At 43.3% G+C, this 18282-nt stretch overlaps 1 protein-coding gene across 1 annotated transcript in view; it reads right to left on the bottom strand.

The window, feature by feature from the left end:
- The window catches only part of E2F3 (E2F transcription factor 3), a gene marked incomplete at its 5' end in the record, with an annotated part of 82278 nt that overhangs the window by 6280 nt on the left and 57716 nt on the right, over nucleotides 1-18282 (bottom strand). Inside the window, 4 exons of the mRNA XM_081088089.1 lie at nucleotides 647-756; nucleotides 4156-4343; nucleotides 5375-5594; nucleotides 6798-6909. Of these exons, the coding sequence (XP_080944215.1) occupies nucleotides 647-756; nucleotides 4156-4343; nucleotides 5375-5594; nucleotides 6798-6909 (630 nt within the window). The remainder of the gene's footprint in view (nucleotides 1-646; nucleotides 757-4155; nucleotides 4344-5374; nucleotides 5595-6797; nucleotides 6910-18282) is intronic.

Raw genomic sequence — 18282 nt, 5'->3', positions numbered from 1 at the left:
GTCACAGAGCTATTATTATCACTGAAGGTGAGAACTCTACCCTAGATGAGAGCTTGCAAATTTCATTCTCTTTTTACTTTCTATGCATATTCTTTTTACTACATTTCTTTAACTTAGAGGTATAGTCTGGGCCTCTTATTAAACTACATCTGAAACCAATCACAAAAATACGCACCCTACTTTCTTACAATATGCTAGCCTATGAAACAAACCAAAGTCCCATTTCATCTCTTAAAAGTAAACATGATATAAATGATAAATTCTGAAATGTGCTAAGTTAGGGAGATACTTTACAGCATTTCTATCTCTTTTGTAGTGGGAATTATATTTAGAGTAATCAACATAAAATTCTCCAAAATTTCAAATTGATTGGAACCAACAAATTATGAAAAAAAGAAAGTACAAGAGGGATAGGCCATTGCATACCACCTTAAACTGAGTGCCCTGCTTTGTTAAAATTAGATCTTTTGGACACGCAATATATATTGATTGGTTGAAATGTTTTTAAAGTTAGCATTAAGTAAAACAAATGGGGAAAGAACTTTCTAGTTTTCAGGAGGATATGAACCTTAACCATGAATCAATGATTCTTTAACTTCAGGCATTCCAGAAAGATATCTGCAGATGAACAAAGACATCTCCTTACCTCTATTGGGTCAGGCACTTCAAGTCTTGTTTCTGGAGGGGCTTTCACAACTATAACAGTTTGGTCTTTAAGGCCACTAATTTTTCGAATATCTTGATATGTAGCATAAGCTAACGTAACGAGTGTTAAGGAAATCTTCCAATTAATTGCCTCAGATAACCATTATGAGATTAACAACATAGACCCATGGAAAAATTTTGAAGTATTTTATGGTTTATAAGATTGTATCTGTTTTGCCTTCTAGATCTTTAAATACATGGGATCTTCCACGAATCTTGTTTTCTGGGTGATATTCCAAACAACAAAAGAAATGCATACCTTTTTCCTGCCCGTTTTTAAAAAGTCCATGGCTTAAAATATTAACACAAACACAGAAACAGCAAAGTTAATTTAACAAAAGAAAACCAAGCCCGGCTGCGGTGGCTCAGTGGTTGAGCATCAGCCGATGAGGCCAGGAGGCCCCGGCTCGATTCCCACTCAGAGCACATGCCCCGGCTACAGACTCAATCTCCAGTAGGAGGTGTGGAGGAGGCAGCTAATCAATGATTCTCTCTCATCACTGATGTTTCTCTCTCTCTCTCCCTCTTCCTTCCTCTCTGAAATCAATAAAAACATTTAAAAAAAAATAAAAATATTTTTTAAAAAATAAAAGAAAGAAAACCAAGACCCATTTGGTCCAGGATTTTCAAACCAGGCTCCTCTGGAATGCAGATATTCCCTGTTCCCATGAAGTATGCTATCACTCAAATCGAATGATGGCAGAACCCAATTTACAGGAAAAAAATTTTAAGCTCTATTAAACATAGTTTTTTGTAACTTCCAAAAACTTCTATCTTCTACTTGACTACTAGCAAGTGTCAGCAGTCACCCAAATGCATGAATGAATGAATTAGTAGCAAATAGATATATTAGTGGAAGAACTCAGAATACTGCGGAGGCAGGCAATATATTTTCTTAAGTGTACACGGGCTGGTTGTGATTATATATTAAGAGTGTCAGTCCTTCTTGGTTAGAAAAATTATCCTTTATATGATATTATTAACTCTATCAATATTTCAGTGTTCACAAGGAAGAAAGTGGCTTCCACATGGTCTGCAACCTGAATGAATATGAGAAACACTGATTTAGGAAAAGAGAGTAAAATAATATTCAGTACTCCTAGTTGTTACATCTGAGCACTGAACAGTTCCTTTAAGGGCCTGGGCAGCCAAACCTGCAAGGATGCCATGAAAGAATATGGTACTTATTATATGATAAAAGTATCCATGCAAGCTTGCCTAGACAGACAAGCTTTTTTACTTGGCACTAAGAGAGAACATGTCGCATGGCTTTCTTATAAGGGACATGGAGTAACATAATGTACAATGTCTTTACCCAGCAGTTAAAAAATGGTAACCCACCAAAAAAATGCACATAACAAAACAGCAAATCACAATTCAATGAAGGCATTTCTACGGGTAATATAATGTAGCTAACAGAGTCTATTATCTAACATGTTTAACACAGAAACAGGACTGAGTGAGCCTAGAGAAAAAAATATCCCTCAGAACAGTAGCTTTTTACTAGAAGTCGAAGGAAGCTATGAACCCATTTATCGGGGGGAAAAGCACATCCACCCCAATCTGCACATACATTTATCACGACGACCTTCTTTAAATCTCAACAATTGAGACAATAGCCAATTAACTGGACAGCTCAAGCAGGATTCCAGGTTTTAGGTCACCATTTATCTCATCAAGAAAGACCACTGATACCGTTATAAAAGTGTTGACATGCCCTGGCTGGATGGCTCAGTTGATTGGAGCACTGTCCAGTATACCAAACGGTTGCGGGTTTGATTCCTGGTCAGGGCGTGTGAGGGAGGCAACCGGTCCATGTTTCTCACATCAATGTCTCTCTCTCTCTCTCTCTCTCTCTCTCTCTCTCTCTCTCTCTCTCTCTCAACAGAAATGTATCCTCAGGAGAGGATTCAGAAAACAGAAAACGTCTTAGAACAGCTTTGAATTTTTACTGAGAACACTGGGAAAACTGATAACCAGGTACTTACACCATAGCCCACTGTCAGAAAACTATGTGACAAGAACTCAGTAAAATAAAAACTCATCTACAATTACTCAACATGCTGCAGGAAAGAAAATTTCAACACATTTGTGAACAAGCTGTACCCAATTTGGAACTGAATGGCAAATGGAAATAAATGGTGCAAACATATTCTCTAATCTTATACACTTAGAAGTGCTTCCACGGTGGCTCCCTCCTGAATTGGCTTCTCGGGTTAGCAGCCCCCTGCAAGGTAGCTTTCATTCCCTGCAACAAAGGCTGCAGAGAAAGCTAATGTAGGTGACAGTGCCATAAGCTACAAGCGGCCAGTCAAGTGTAACTGCCACATCTCCTCGCCGGGGCTCCCAGCTAAACAATGAGTGAAACAGCCCGACAGCCATTCTTGCTTCTTCCCCTGTCAGCCCACTCTGGCCACCGTTAGGGGTTCATATCAGCACAACTTTCTCCATATCACTAATCATCAGCTGACAAAGTTAATCTTTTGGTCAAAAGAAATAAACAATTGCTGTTTCAAAAAAATTACCTGAATTGGAAAGTAAATGTCCCGCACCCTCTAAGGGAAAGCCTATTGAAGAGGAGACACGAGAAGAACATGGGCAGGACACATGTTATTTCCTGTCTCACAAAGGTAAATGTGGAATAATCGAAGTCTGGAACTAAAATTTGAGATGGGGTAATATAAAATATTGCATTTGTCTTCTACTAATAACTGAGAACACTGAAAAATCTTCTTGCCGAAACAACAAAGCAATCTCCCCTAATCTTTTGTCTGAAGTAAGCTGTACTGAGATGGTCACCAGACTGTTAGCCTACAGAGAACAGGAATTGGCTTTCTATATTTTTATTTCCAAGAACTACTACTGTTTGCAGATGAACAAATATATTCAGATTTCTTGGGCCTTGTGGTTCTTCTAAAATCAGTTTCTGGTGTTGTGAATCAGCCTAATGCTCTCTAAAACTTATAGAATAATTTTTTATATTCAATTTCTTCAGCTATATAGCTCAATCAGACAGATTCAACAAATTCAATTGCTCCAATAGCTGATGAAAAGAAAGTAGAATGTGAGAACCCCAACAGTGACAGCTAACACCCACCCAAAATCTGGGAAGCCAAAGATGAATCTGTGGAATGTTGTCATTAATATTAATACTGACACCATTCGTATCCTATAATAGTGTTGCCTTACGCAATGAGTGTACCATATGTATCAACCACACATGAATTTAAAAAAGTTCCCTCCTTGTTGTAAAATAGACATAATAGATGATTATCTTTCCATAACTACTGACTTCTAATACAAAGTGGGTTCTCTCTCTCTCTCTCTCTCTCTCTCACACACACACACACACACACACACCCCACGCATGTGCATAAAACCAAAGTAAAAGTCTACCTTGTGCATAAAAGTCAGATTGTTGACTCTGGAAATAGTCTAGAAAGCACTAACCCCCAATGACCAGGTGGCACAAAGGATATCTTTGATTCTCTGAATCCTCGGTTAACAGTTTGAGGTCCAGGGTGCAGCTTTGGATCAGTTCATCTAATTTCTTCTCTTCCTGACTGAGCTCGGTCACTTCCTTTGACAGGCCTTGACACTGGGCCAGCATGCCCCCATCCTCAGACAGACTGCAGCCCCTAGAAACCCAAACACAGACTCTTCATGGCTACTGGAGAGGCCAGCGGGAGGAGGGAAATGGACAAGCAAGGGCGGGCAGGGAGAAACGATCCTTTGGGGGAGTGTCCCTTTCTTGACATAGGAGGTCCCAGTGCTTGTTTGCCAAGTGTTAAAATTAGAACATTTATACATACATATTTTTTTATACATATAGTCCTTCACTTTTCATATCATAAAAATTAAGTGAAAAACCACTACTATTTCAGCTTTCTTTCCTACAGAGGAGGCCTGGGTCTGTAGAAGGCTCAAATTCATAGGGCAAAGAGGCAGCTCCTTCCTGCCACACACCTCCCAGAGGTGGGGGTGGGGTGGGAGGTGGAAAGCAGGTAGGAAAACACAGAAAGATAGAACAATTTGAAAGAAAAGATAGAATGATTCAAAATTCAACAAAACATCATCCAACAAGCACAAAAGGCCTTGGTAATTTCTGGGGGTCTTATGCCAACGTATAAAAAAGAAAAGCAGGTTAAGGAAACAGATAGAGGAACTGAGACATTTGACACTTGCCTTAATTTATTCAGAAAGTGAGTTAATCTGCTGTGAGAACCATGGATAAAGATAGTTGGTGACTGTGTGTATACCGAGATATGTTAATACACAGCCATAGTTAATTTCCAAATTCCTGTTGGAGTTAGGACATGTGCAAGCATTTATGAGATTACACACATGGACTTCACCGTATCAAATGAACAGCATTCTACTTTACACCTACAGGACCCTAATTAATCCCAGGACCCTCTTGCTTGTAGCTAATGAAATAGAAACTCTTTATTATCTTGGACAGTATCTAATTAGGTCTCTTCCTAAGGAGACTTTGAACTTGTGGCTAAGGAGTTGAGGAAGGAGAGAGAGGTGAGAGAAGAGAGTAGGAGAACAACAAAAAAAATGAAGTGTGGGCATGAATGTGAAAGTTAGGATGGAGAGGAAGCTCAATGTTTGAATGGACCTCCATCAGAGCCAGGGAATGGGGTGGGGTGCGACTCATACTCACATCCATTGCACGTTGTTTTTAGACTTCTTCTTAATGAGGTGGATGCCTTCCAGTACATTGGTGATATCATAAATCCTTCTCTTTTGCACTTTCAGCACCTCTGCTGCCTTGTTCAAATCCAAGACCCCATCAGGTGACTGGCTCAGGAGCTGAATGAACTTCTTGGTGAGCAGACCAAGTGAAGTATCATACCGTGTTTTTTCTGAGGGAGATTTTGGAGCTTAAAGAAAAACAAAAACCGAGCGGGTGGGGGGTAGGGGGGAAGGTAAAGAAATGAGGGGTTTCTTTGCAGTTGAGCAAGCCCCCTCTCCCACTGCAGCCCAAGTATTAGTATCAGAAGCAAAGCCATTTCTGTCAAGTTACATAGAAAGCTATGAAACTGCTTTATTAGAAAAGGAAGGGACAGTTAAAATTCCTGTTTGTGAATTTCTCAGTGGTTTCTACTTCGGTTCATCCTATTCCCTGGAGCTAGTAAAGTATCCCACACACAGTAGGTGCTCAAAAATGTCTGATGAACGAATGAGAAAGTGCTGCAGCCCCATGGGATCAGCACACGTGGAGTCTAACCCCATGCGGACAGGTGAGGAATCTCCCCAGCATTTCGTGCCGGGCTCAGACAGACCCACTTCAGCTGGCCTTTCAGGCTCCCGGGTTGTGTGTGTTTGTAACTTGTTCACCAATGTATCCAATGATGCTTCATTTGGATGAAGACTTTCTGGACCCTGGAAGTGTCTTTCAATCATCTCCCTATCCCACTTGAATAAAATTTCTTATTTAATATTGTGCCTATTCTCTTACAGGTCACAGGTCAAGGATTTAATGTAGCAGTACACACAATCTGTGGATTTTCTAATACGAAAACTACAGGAAAGGTGAGAACAAAGTCTAACGAGGCCAGAGACATAAAGGACTGGCTAGCCATCTCCGACCTACTTTCCTCTCTCCCAGAAGAAACAGTGATCATATCAACGGAAAGGAAAACTAGCAGCAATTCATTGGGCTCAACCAATTCTTATGCTGCTTTATGCTGAGCTAGAGATTCAGACCGACACAGACATTTGCGACTCTGGCACAGTTCGTCTACACCCACTTAGCCTCAGTCTCTGAAATAATGTCCGTTAAAGAAGGTTAAAATTAAATTTGATTATAGAATGGAACAAGGAGCTTATATTCCGAGTTGAAAAATGAAACTGCACACATTTCAAGAGGCCTCCCCTTAGGTCAGTATTTAGGCACTGGAGTGACTCGGTAAACCTTTCGCTGGGTGTCTGCAGACACTGTATTTACTTTTTGGATAGGCACAGAAAGAAATGACAAAGAACAAAACATGCCAAAGTTTCTCACACCTTGGCGCCCTTCCAGCCGCAAGCTTTGAAAGTTGGGAGCCCACACCACAGAGAATCAGAGAGGAAAGAATCCTTACTTTTGGGACTGTCTGGACTTCGCAGTGCAGCTCTCCCTTTGCCCTTTGGGGTTTTTAAACCATCTGAGAGGTACTGATGACCGCTTTCTCCTAGCTCCAGCCTTCGCTTGGCCTGGAATAAGAAAGTACAATCATTCGTCCCGGTCACATGGACAATCACAAGTGAGGCTGCGTGGGATCTGGCCCCTGCCCAGCGCTGCAGCCTCGTGCCTCTCTCACACCTTGGCTCCGCTCGCTCAGGGTCTCGCCACTCCCCAAGCTCTCTCTTCATCTGCAATGATCATCCGTACACACTCAGATGGACAAATCCAGCAATCCTTTAGGATTAGATCCAGGCGCCACGCTGTTCATTTATTCACTGATTCAACACATGTGCCAGGCATGGGGCTAGATACTGAGAATCCAGCAGGCACCATGGAACTGAAATTAACTTTCCCCCAGTGAGCCTTTACTGCCTCTCTCCAACTCTGACCTGGGTTGGACGCCCTTCGTTGCGCTTCCCTAAACACCCTTTGTTTATGTGCATCATAACACTTATTAGATATAAGAGTTATTTTACTAATCTGTTTCTCATGTCCTTTCAGGGAGGGACTGCTTCCCATTTATCTTTGTATATACCTACTGCTCAGCACAGAGCCTGAGTTTCTGTAGGTCTTCAATCTCTAAGTGATTGTGGTAACACAACTGGTCACAGACTACAGATGGTCATTCATCACAATAACAAATATTGCAAATACTCAATCTTGGGCTTGAAGTGGTATTATTTCTGCCATTTAGTCACTAAACCTGGCATTTAAATGAGAAGTCCTCATAAAAGTTTTAAATTTATATTCATTTCACTTTAAAATTATCCAGTTAGTGTCTTCTATGTACTGGGCACTGGACTTGGGGAACAGAGGTAAGGAAGATACTCTACCTAAGGCATAGAGTCCACAAGAGCAGAGAATTAAAATCATTGTTGAGTATTAACTGTATGGGTGTGATGGGTGTTTCAGACAGAAGTGGCCCCAACAAGACACTACACAGAGCAATGTGTATTTAGGTTTATTTTAGGACAGGTTCTTCTAATGAGGGATTCACAATTTCAAAATAACTTCCCATGACACAGAAACGGAAGTAATAATTTATCAGCTGATGATAAATATTCAGCTTCTCTATGAATGTTGTCAGCAGTTTGTATTGTTCACTACAGTAAGCAACTAGCCACACATGGCTCACTTGGTTGAGCGTTGTCCCATGCACCAAAAGGTCACTGGTTCAATTCCCAGTCAGGGTGCATGCCTGGATTGCAGGTTTGATCCCCAGTAGCAGAAAGTAGCTGATCAGTGTTTCTCCCTCTCCCTCTAAAAAAATCAATAAAAATATATCTTTAAAAAAGATACGTCTTTGGAGAAATAAAATGCACATTGGATTTTGAAGACAGTACAAAAAAAGGGTAAAATATCTTAATTTTAAAATTGATGACTTTAAACTGCACACCCTCCTACTGGGGATGTGCCCACAACCAAGGTACATGCCCCTGACTGGAATCGAACCTGGGACCTTTCAGTCTGCAGGTCGACGCTCTATCCACTGAGCCAAACCAGTCAAGGCGACCTCTCTATTTTTTTACTACATGGCTTAGTTTAGTGGCACAGATTACCTTTCTATTGGCTAAACATTACTCTAAAGTCCTAAGAATGACAATTCACAAATTTGTTTTTTCAAACTCATTTCCCCCTCCCAAATACTGTCCAATCCTTGTGTGGGCCCAGGAAAATTCCCTCTTCACCAGGCAAATGCCCCCAGATTGTTCTTTGGGGAATACCCCCCTACCCAGCCTGAGTGCACACAGGTCTGGTCAGTCACTGAGGTCCGTTCTCCCTTCCCTCTTCCCTTTACCCACAGTGGCTGGTTAGGGTGACACATGACCAAAGCTGGGTGAGCCAAGGCCAACTCTAGGCCTTTTTTTTTCTGGAGCTGCTGGCAAGAAGGGGGGTACCTTCCCAGTAAAGTTGATAAGCTGGAAGCCAGAAGCTACCCGAGAATGGAGGCCACACAGGGGAAGGCAGAGTGGAGAGACGGAGGGAAAGGGGCCCCAGACTCTTCAGTTACATTAGTCAATAAAATTTCCTTTTTGCTTAAAGCACTTTGAGCTGAGAACCTGAAAGTGTGGTGTAAGCAATAGCCTGTGGGATTAGCTGAGTATGGTGGGGCTGGCAGAACTGTTGGAGTGGCAGTTGTGTTGGTCACTTCATTCGAGGCTGGCTTACCTAAAAGTAGAGAAGAGTGTTGCCATGGAGGCCATTTTTCTCTGTAGAAACTAATCCAAGATAGAGAGCTATGTTCCCTGCCCATGCTAAAGGCCACAGAAGGAAGGCAAGCGGGAAAAGCATTTGGGGCCTGGAACTCGTGTGCCCCCAAGGCCGTATTCTCCCGAATCCTCACAATAGGGGCCCACCGCTGGCCAGCAGCCTGGGGAATATTACTTTTGCCAAAGGCCTACGGAAGCAGGAAACTGTGGGCTAGAAACTGAGATGGAACTTTATGAACCAGGACTACTCGTGATGTGTCCTGGTCACCAAGCACCGAATGTCAGAGTTCACCACGTCTAAATACTAGACAGAAAAATCTCCATTTTAAAGGCACTTGTATGGCCAGAGAATCTCTACATCTAGAAAGCAAAGGCCTATGAGGTCTCAGCCTCCAAGATAATCAACCACTGAAGCGTATAAATCTACACCAACAAGACCCGAGCTTTGTTTGAGAGGGTAGAAATCGAGGTGACCGTATTGACCCCACAAGCGAGCCACGTCTCCACCACGTCTCCAAGGGCCAGCATTCCTGCTGAGGACACGACCACTGCGTATTCCTTTCCTTTTCCAAATGGATGTTTCTGTTGGGCTTCCCTGCTACCCCTCCCCCACTGTTCAGTGAGCAGGCGTTGAACTGGACTTGCGAGGACACAGTACTTGCAGGTCCTAGGTCAGAGGATGGGCGTAATAACTGGACTCTGGGGAAAGGCTAATAATTTCTACACATGTTGGAGTGGCATTACTTTAACTTATCAAACTCAAGCACACACACTTGGTAAGACAAACAAAAAAACAAACAAAAAACTAGACTGGAGGATTTAAACGGTGCAGGTAGTCTCTGCCTATACCCCTTGGCTCTGGGCTGAGCACCAGGGCAGATTAAAATCTATTCTCTTGGTCATCGTATTAAAAAAAAAAAAAAAAAAAAAAAGAAGCAGCGTATTGATTTTAGAGAGAGGGGGAGGGAGAGAGAAACATCGATGTGAGAGAATCATAGATTGGTTGCCTCCCCCAGACCAGGGGTCAAACCAACAACCTAGGTATGTGCCCTGACCGGGAATTGAACCAGCAACCTTTTGGTGCATGGGATGACACTCCAACCAACTGAGCTACACCAGCCAGGGCTCATCTCAAGTTTTGGTTGCTCTGAGTGTGAACATCTTACTGAACTGAGAGTTACTCTGTTTATAAACAGATTTTCATATTACATGGCCCCTACTAGTCAAGCAACTAATCTTTCTGGTGCTCAACAGAAGGCCTAGCCATTTGGTCTTAAGCAGGAGTCAAAGTTGGATATGAGAGATGCTGTGCAGACCACCCACATGGCACCTGCCTGGGATCTCAGCTCCAACTAAGATCACATTCCTCAGTAACGAACAGTGGCACCATTAAGCCTTTCTGAAAACACATATATGAAAATAACAGGACTAATGGTCAGGCAGCCAAGCAGTGGGCTGTGGGGAACATCCAGTTTCTATCTGCCCCGCATCTATTGCCCCTACTGTTGTTGTTGCTGGGGAAGGTTTCTATGTCTCCAAGTGAAAACAAAAGGTCTACTCTACTATTGCTCAACATCTAAAACTGACCCTTGCCATGCAGGTTGCAAAGGTGAGGACTGTAATCTGGGCCTGCCAATCAGTGCATTCCTTAACTAAGTGCACCCTTAACTAAGGTGACTAGTTTGGGGATGGGCCCATGAACAAAGAGGATGAATCAGTCAATCCTGGGATTTTTGTTGAAAAGTACGGGGTTCTTTTCACTGGGAGTTATTAGGCAGTAGGGTGTACGCCTGGAACTACTTGGCAACTCAGCCAACAGAGAAGAAAGCACAGTTAAGACCTGGAAAGAGGCTGAGTCCCAACACCTTTGAGGGAGGTGCTAGATACAACCTTGCTGAAAAGCAGTCCTGCTGAAGGCTTTCACTTCTGTGAGCCAACAAACGCCCTTTTTTGTTAGAGGACAACTGAGTCAGATCACTACCACTGGCAACCAAGAGTCCACATAGACATGGCTCTTTAGTATTAACTATAACACAATGAACATTTGAGTGCTTACAGTATTTCATGCACCACGTTAATTGCTTTCTAAATGATTGTGTTATCTCATTTTCACACAACCTCATAAGGTAGTTTCTATTATCTCCTATTTTACAGGAAAAAACTAAGGTTTGGAGTGTTTAAATAACTCTTCTAAGATCCCACAGCCAGTAAGTATGCCTACACCAAAGTCCATGCTTATAGCCACTTTATAGAAATGATTGTAAAAAATATTTGAGCCCAGCCTGTGTGGCTCAGTGGTTGAGATTCAACCCATGAACCAGGTCAATTCCCAGTCAGGGCACATGCCCAGGGTTGTGTGCTTGATCCCCAGTAGGAGGTGTACATGAGGCAGCCAATCAATGATTCTCTCTCATCATTGAAGTTTCTAGTTCTCTCTCTCCCTTTAAAATCAATAAAAACATATTAAAAACATTTGAAGAATTTATTATATTGATACCATCTTACTTTATGATTGTATTTTTAAAAACTTTTCATTATTTAAAAAAACCTCTCCTTTATAAATAAATGCACATTGTAACTCAAACAACACAACTGGGTATACACAGAAAGCATATTTTTCTCCTAATCTTAATCCCGAATTCCCCTCCTTAAAGACAAGCACTATTAAGTTACTTTGGCATTTGCTTAAGATAGTCTATGTAAATACACATAGCACGCCTTAAAAATTTTTTTTAAATATACACAACCACACCTTTAGAAAATTTTTACACAAATGGTAGCAAACCACATAGTATTCTTACAGCACATCTTAGGGTTTGATTCCTATCAGTATACTTAAAATGACCTTATTTTTCATAGCTGCATAATATTGTATTACTATACAATGACTTGGTTACTGAACGAGAATCCTACTAATGGATGTTCAACACTCTTCTATAATTTTCCCAATTAATATTCATGTTGGCATAGTGGGGTAGTTACTACTAGTATACACCCATCTTGCACTGAGGCAGGTAAGTTAAAAATTACCTATAGCCTCCATTAATAAGTCACACATACCAAGATTTGAATCCAGGTCTGTTCAAATAATATGTTAGTGAGCACTTCCCTAGTCTGATTGAGATGCCCCTCCTCTGCGGTCATAGCAACTTACGGGCTGCCAATCATAACACATGCTCCAGTTTTTCTCCCTGAACCAAAAGCTCAGGACTTTAGCAGCCAAATTTCCCCAGTCTTGTATATGGCATGCACTCATTCAAATTAACTTATTTATCTTGAATGAACCAAGAAATAAACTCCCAAAGTCTCTTGGCAGGTAAATCACAAAATTCCAACGTTATCAACATGTAAAGGGAATACTAAAAAATAAATAAATAAACACACACACAAACACACACACACACACACACACACACACTAAAGGCCTGGTGCCTGGCCTGCACCCTCTTGCAATACGGGACCCCTCAGGGGATGTTAGAGGCCCAGTGCACAAATTTGGCCCAATCCCTGCAGGCCAGGCCAGGCCGAGGGATCCCACCAGTGAACGTATCAGTGCACCAGGCCTCTAGTATGCACATAAGATCTTTGGTTAATCTCTTCTCACCCTCCCTCTGAGATTCATTAGTCTGTTCCATGTTTCCATACCTGTGCGCTGAGTGTCTGCCCCCTGGTGGTCGCTGCATGTCATAGCTACCAGTCGAATGGTTGGACACAGCATATTAGCCTTTCATATATATAGATGTGTGTGTGTGTGTGTGTGTGTGTGTGTGTGTATGTATATATAGGTAGGTATATGTATTTATATATCCTGGAGATTAACTTCTATAGAGAGAGGGTACAAGTATGTATGTGAAACACAGTTTATTCTTGTATTATTAATTAATTATTATATTATTTTCCATATGAACAACTGTAAACCTACTTTTGCCCCACCTTGTATTTGGAAATATTCTCAAAAAATATAAAGGGGAAAAGTTAAAATTGTATAAAGATCTGTATAATATGATCTCACAGGGGTAAAAAAATTTTAAAACTATAGCTCTTGCCGAAACCGGTTTGGCTCAGTGGATAGAGCGTCGGCCTGCGGACTGAAGGGTCCCAGGTTCGATTCCGGTCAAGGGCATGTACTTGGGTTGCGGGCACATCCCCAGTAGGAGATGTGCAGGAGGCAGCTGATCGATGTTTCTCTCTCATCGATGTTTCTGACTCTCTGTCTCTCTCCCTTCCTCTCTGTAAAAAATCAATAAAATATATTTAAAAAAAAACAAAAAAACAAACAAACAAAAAAAACTATAGCTCTCCTGCCCTGGCTGGTTTGGCTCAGTGGATAGAGTGTCAGTCTGTGGATTGAAAGGTCCTGGGTTTGATTCTGGTAGGGGGCACATGCCCGGGTTTCGGGCTCAATCCCCAGTGGGGGGAGTGCAGGAGGCAGTCGATCAATGATTCTCTCTCATCATTGATGTTTCTATCTCTCTCTCCCTCTCCCTTCGTCTCTGAAATCAATAAAAAGTATTTTTTAAAAATTAAAAACAAAAAAGTATAGACCTCACTACAAAATTTTCTGTATCTAGAAGAAAGGTCTGGGAAGATCCACATCAAGTGTTAGAGGAGATTATCTATAAAAACTAAAATACGTGTGTTGATTTCATGTTTATAGTTCTGAAGTATTTGTATTTTTAAAAGTAATGTAACTATACACATGTTACATTTATCCCTTTCATCCTGGCAATTCCACTTCTTGAAGTATATTCTGGGAACATTAATGTTGTTGCTAGAGTTTAATCTATCAAAAAAACAGCACAGCCAGTGTTTTGAATATTTACATTTTTCCACATGTGTCCAAAAATCTCAGAATAACAATTCAGTATATAATTGTACATTTATATAATAGTGTTACGCAATGAATACTGATGTAAAGCTATATGTAAGTTTTTTAAAAAGCAGGTATGAGTAGTAAAACTATAATTTTGTAGGGAAATTATATACATAGAAATAGGTATTAAGAATACATACCAAATAGTTTGAGTATTAATCTTTGGGTAGGATTATGGTCTTATTTTCTTCTTAGCTTTTTATTTTTCTAAATTATTTTAAGGTGCACATGGGTTATTTGACTTACGAAACAAAACAAAAAAACACAAAATCATTTCCATTTGAGGTTAAACAAAACAAATCTGGTGATTTACTTTTAGACTTGAAAATCTTATGTACCATTTAATGTGTTCAACAGAAATGGGCTGTGCTCCAGAAAGAGCATCCCAGCCTCACAGAGGGGAGGCAAGTGGTGTTCTTACCTACCACTCAACAGAGCCACTGGAAAATTAAGTCAAGAAAAAGGCCCGGCCTGCTGTAGGTTAACAAACTGTGAACACTAAAATAAACTCCCTTCACCTCAGTTAATAGGAGATCTGGGCAAGGGAAAGAACTAGATATATGATACTTTTCTGTCCCAAAGCCAAACATGAGACAGGCATTTTGAACACAGGAAAAAGGGAAATAGAAGAAAATGAAAATTAAATAAAAGGAATGAAGACCAGGTTAAGCACATTAGTGAAATAACCCAAAGAAATTTCCAGCGGGAGCCCAGGCCCCAGCTGGATCTCTCTTGGATTCTGGCCATTGGCTCAGCAGGTTAGGGCACAAGCAGTTTTTTAAGAAAAGAATACCTGGCTTCCAGTTGTAACTATATACTACGAGAGGCACAGTGCACAGATCTGTGCACCGGTGGGGTCCTTCAGCCTGGCCTGCACCCTCTCGCAATCCTGGACCCCTCAGGGGATATCGGACTACGGGTTTCCACCTCATACCCACAGGCTAGGCCGAGGGACCCCACCGGTGCATGAATCCATGCACTGGGCCTCTAGTCTATCTATCCTATCTAATAAAAGAGAAACATGGTAATTAGCCATACCTCCGCTACCCTTTCCATTGGCTAATCAGGGCGATATGCAAATTAACTGCCAGCCAAGATGGCGGCCGGCAGTCAGGCAGCTGGAAGCGAACATGAGACTTGCTTGCTTCAGTGACGGAGGAAACCAACGTTCCCCCCTGCTGCTGCCGGCCTCTGAGCTTGCAGTTTGAAACATTGTTACAAATATAGAAGCTAAACAAAACCCCAGAAACCTGCTTTCAGCCAGCAGGGATCTCAGAGTTGGAGTTGAAACAGTGTTTCGATTATAGAACCCAAACAAACCAGATACCTGCTTCCAGCAGCGGAGGCCTAAGAGCTGGAGCCAAGCCTCAGAGCTAACGCTGTCCCAGAATAAAAAAAAAGAAAAAGAAAAAAAGGAGCGGTTGGGAGCTTCAGTCACCCGCCAGCCTGAAAACGGCCCTCAGCCCCTCACCCAGACTGGCCAGGCACCCCAGTGGGGACCCCCACCCTGAAGGGGGTGTGACCAGCTGCAAACAGCCATCATCCCCTCATCCAGGCTGGCCAGGCACCCCAGTGGGGACCCCCACCCTGATCCAGGACACCCTTCAGGGCAAACCAGCCGGCCCCCACCCATGTACCAGGCCTCTATCCTATATAGTAAAAGGGTAATATGCCTCCCAGCACCGGGATCAGTGGAGCCGCGAGGCCTCCCGGCACCGGGATCAGCGTGACAGGGGGCAGCGCCCAAACCCCCTGATCGCCCTGCAGCTGTGTGTGATGGGGGGGACGGGGGGGGGGCACAACCTCCCTATCTGCCCTGCTCTGTTCGTGACAGGGGAAGGCGCCCCAACCCCCTGATCAGCCCTGCTCTGTGCCTGATAGGGGGGAGCTCCCCAACCCCCTGATTGCCCTGTGGCTCTGTGTGTGACAGGGTGCGGCGTCCCAACCCCCTGATCCGCCCTGCTCTGTGTGTGACAGGGGGCAGTGCCCCAACTCCCCTATCGGCCCTACTCTGTGACAGGGGGGAGCTCCTCAACCCCCTGATCGGCCCTGCTCTGTGCGTGACGGGGGAGCTCCCCAAACCCCTGATCGACCCTGCTCTGTGTGTGACAGGGTACAGAGCCCCAACCCCCCTGATGGGCCCTGCTCTGTGAGTGACAGGGAGCAGCGCCTCAACCCCGATTGGCCCTGCTCTGTGCGTGACAGGGGGTGGCGCTGCAACCTCCCCATCGACCCTGCCTTGAGTGTGATAGGGGATGGTGCCCCAACCCCCCAATCGGCCCTACCCTGAGCGTGACTGAGGGTGGCATCGCAACCTCCCGATCCGCCCTGCTCTGTGCATGACAGGGGGTGGCGCCGCAACCTCCCTATCAACCCTGCCTTGAGTGTGACAGGGGGCAGTGCCCCAGTCTCCCAATCGGCCCTACCCTGAGCGTGACTGATGGTGGCATCGCAACTTCCCGATCCGCCCTGCTCTGTGCATGACAGGGGGCGGCGCCCCAACTCCCCAATCGGCCCTGCTCTGAGCCCGACCAGGGGCTGCACCTAGGGATTGGGCCTGCCCTCTGTCACCCGGGAACAGGCCTAAGCCAGCAGGGCGTTATCTCCCGAGGGGTCCCAGACTGCGAGAGGGCACAGGCCGGGCTGAGGGACCCCCTCTTCCACCTGAGTGCAAAAATTTTTGTGCACCGGGCCTCTAGTATATATATATATATAGCCTAAGCAACCGTCTGGTCAGTGCGTGTCATAGCTACTGGTCAAACAGTCACTTAGGCCTTTTATATTTATATCTATATCTACATCTATATCTATATCTACATCTATACAACCGTATATCTATATCTAGATAGATAGATATAGATATAGACATATTAACTCAATGTGGCTAACCATTTTTTTAAAATATATTTTTATTGATTTCAGAGAGGAAGGGAGAGGGAGATGGAAATATCAATGAAGTGAGAGAATCACTGATGGGCTGTCTCCTGCACGCTCCGAGCCCACAACTTGGGCATGTGCCCTTGACAGGAATTGAACCTGCGACTCTTCCATCTACAGGGCAATGCTCTATCCATTGAGCCAAACCGAGTAGGGCACTAACCATTTTTAATCCATCCAATTATTTATTAAGTGTCTGCTGTGTACCAAGCCTTGCAAAGGCGACGACTGCAAAGGCGATAGAGTAGTCCCCGCTATATAAGAGGCAAACAAATAACAGGAAATGCATGACCAATACTGAACGAGCTCACAGTTGGGTACAGGAGGGCAGGAAGACAGGCTGGGCAGAGAAGTGGGTGGGCATCTGGAAAGAGCAGTTAGAGGTGGCGGTGCTTGCTCCAAGTCCTGGAAGGTCAATGGGCTCTGTCCTGAGGAGAAGTGAGTGGAGTTGGGGGACTTGAGAGGCTGGCCAAGCATAAGCTGAGGCACTGAGTCTTGGAGGAGCCCTGGTTCAGAAGTCTTGGCGGTAGGAGGGGCCTGCTGCACAGGATAAAGAATGGCCAGACCATGGTTCCTTACTCACCATACTAATAACCACACCCCAATGTCAATCCTTCTCCAAGATGGGTTACCTAAGATGGAGAGCTCTAAGGTCATATCCGGCTCTTTAGGCGAGAGGTCAATTCATAATCTAACATGTACGGCGTCTCTATGAGCTAGTAGGTGAGAAGCCTAATCAGAAACCCAATTATTTCAGAGAACTGGTGAAGTGAACAGACAAGCAGAAAGCTCCGACAGAGGCATGTGGCGACAGGAATAGCAAACATGCGTTTTATCTTGGTCGAGACTTCCCCTTAAATCTCACACCACACCCGCTGGTGAGAAGTCTCTCTCTCTCTTCTCTCTCCAATGTCTCCCTGCACATGACCGTCTCACTGCCCCAGCTAAATTGCCCCATCGTTTCTCACTGGATTACTAGAATGGCCCCCAAACTTGGCCATCTTTCTTCTTTTGATTTTTAACCTACAGATCTAGGGTATTTTAACTTCAGTATAACTTGTATTTATTTTTAGAAATCTAAGCACATACATATGAATGTTTCTAAAGGAAAAGGAATATCAAACTGCTTCACAACTTTGGAATAGAAGCCATTTACTGATGGACTGGTGACTGCCTTCCTTTCTATGTACATTTATTGTTCTCTAAAATAATTTCAGACCATTTAAAAATAAATATATGCACATGATTTTTTAAAACCCACTAGCGTGAGGAGCTTATAATGATTACCTCCCCAAGGTCACACCTCAGTATCTCTTAAATAATAAGCATACACAGCTATTTCTTGGCTTAGCCATTTTCGTTATTTATGCAGACTTCCTTCT

This window comes from Myotis nattereri (genome assembly GCF_964212035.1).
Source record: "Myotis nattereri genome assembly, chromosome: 3".
Lineage (NCBI taxonomy): Eukaryota > Metazoa > Chordata > Mammalia > Chiroptera > Vespertilionidae > Myotis > Myotis nattereri.
The sequence above is the reverse complement of the archived record's forward strand: the minus strand, read 5'-3'. Positions and strand labels throughout refer to the sequence as shown.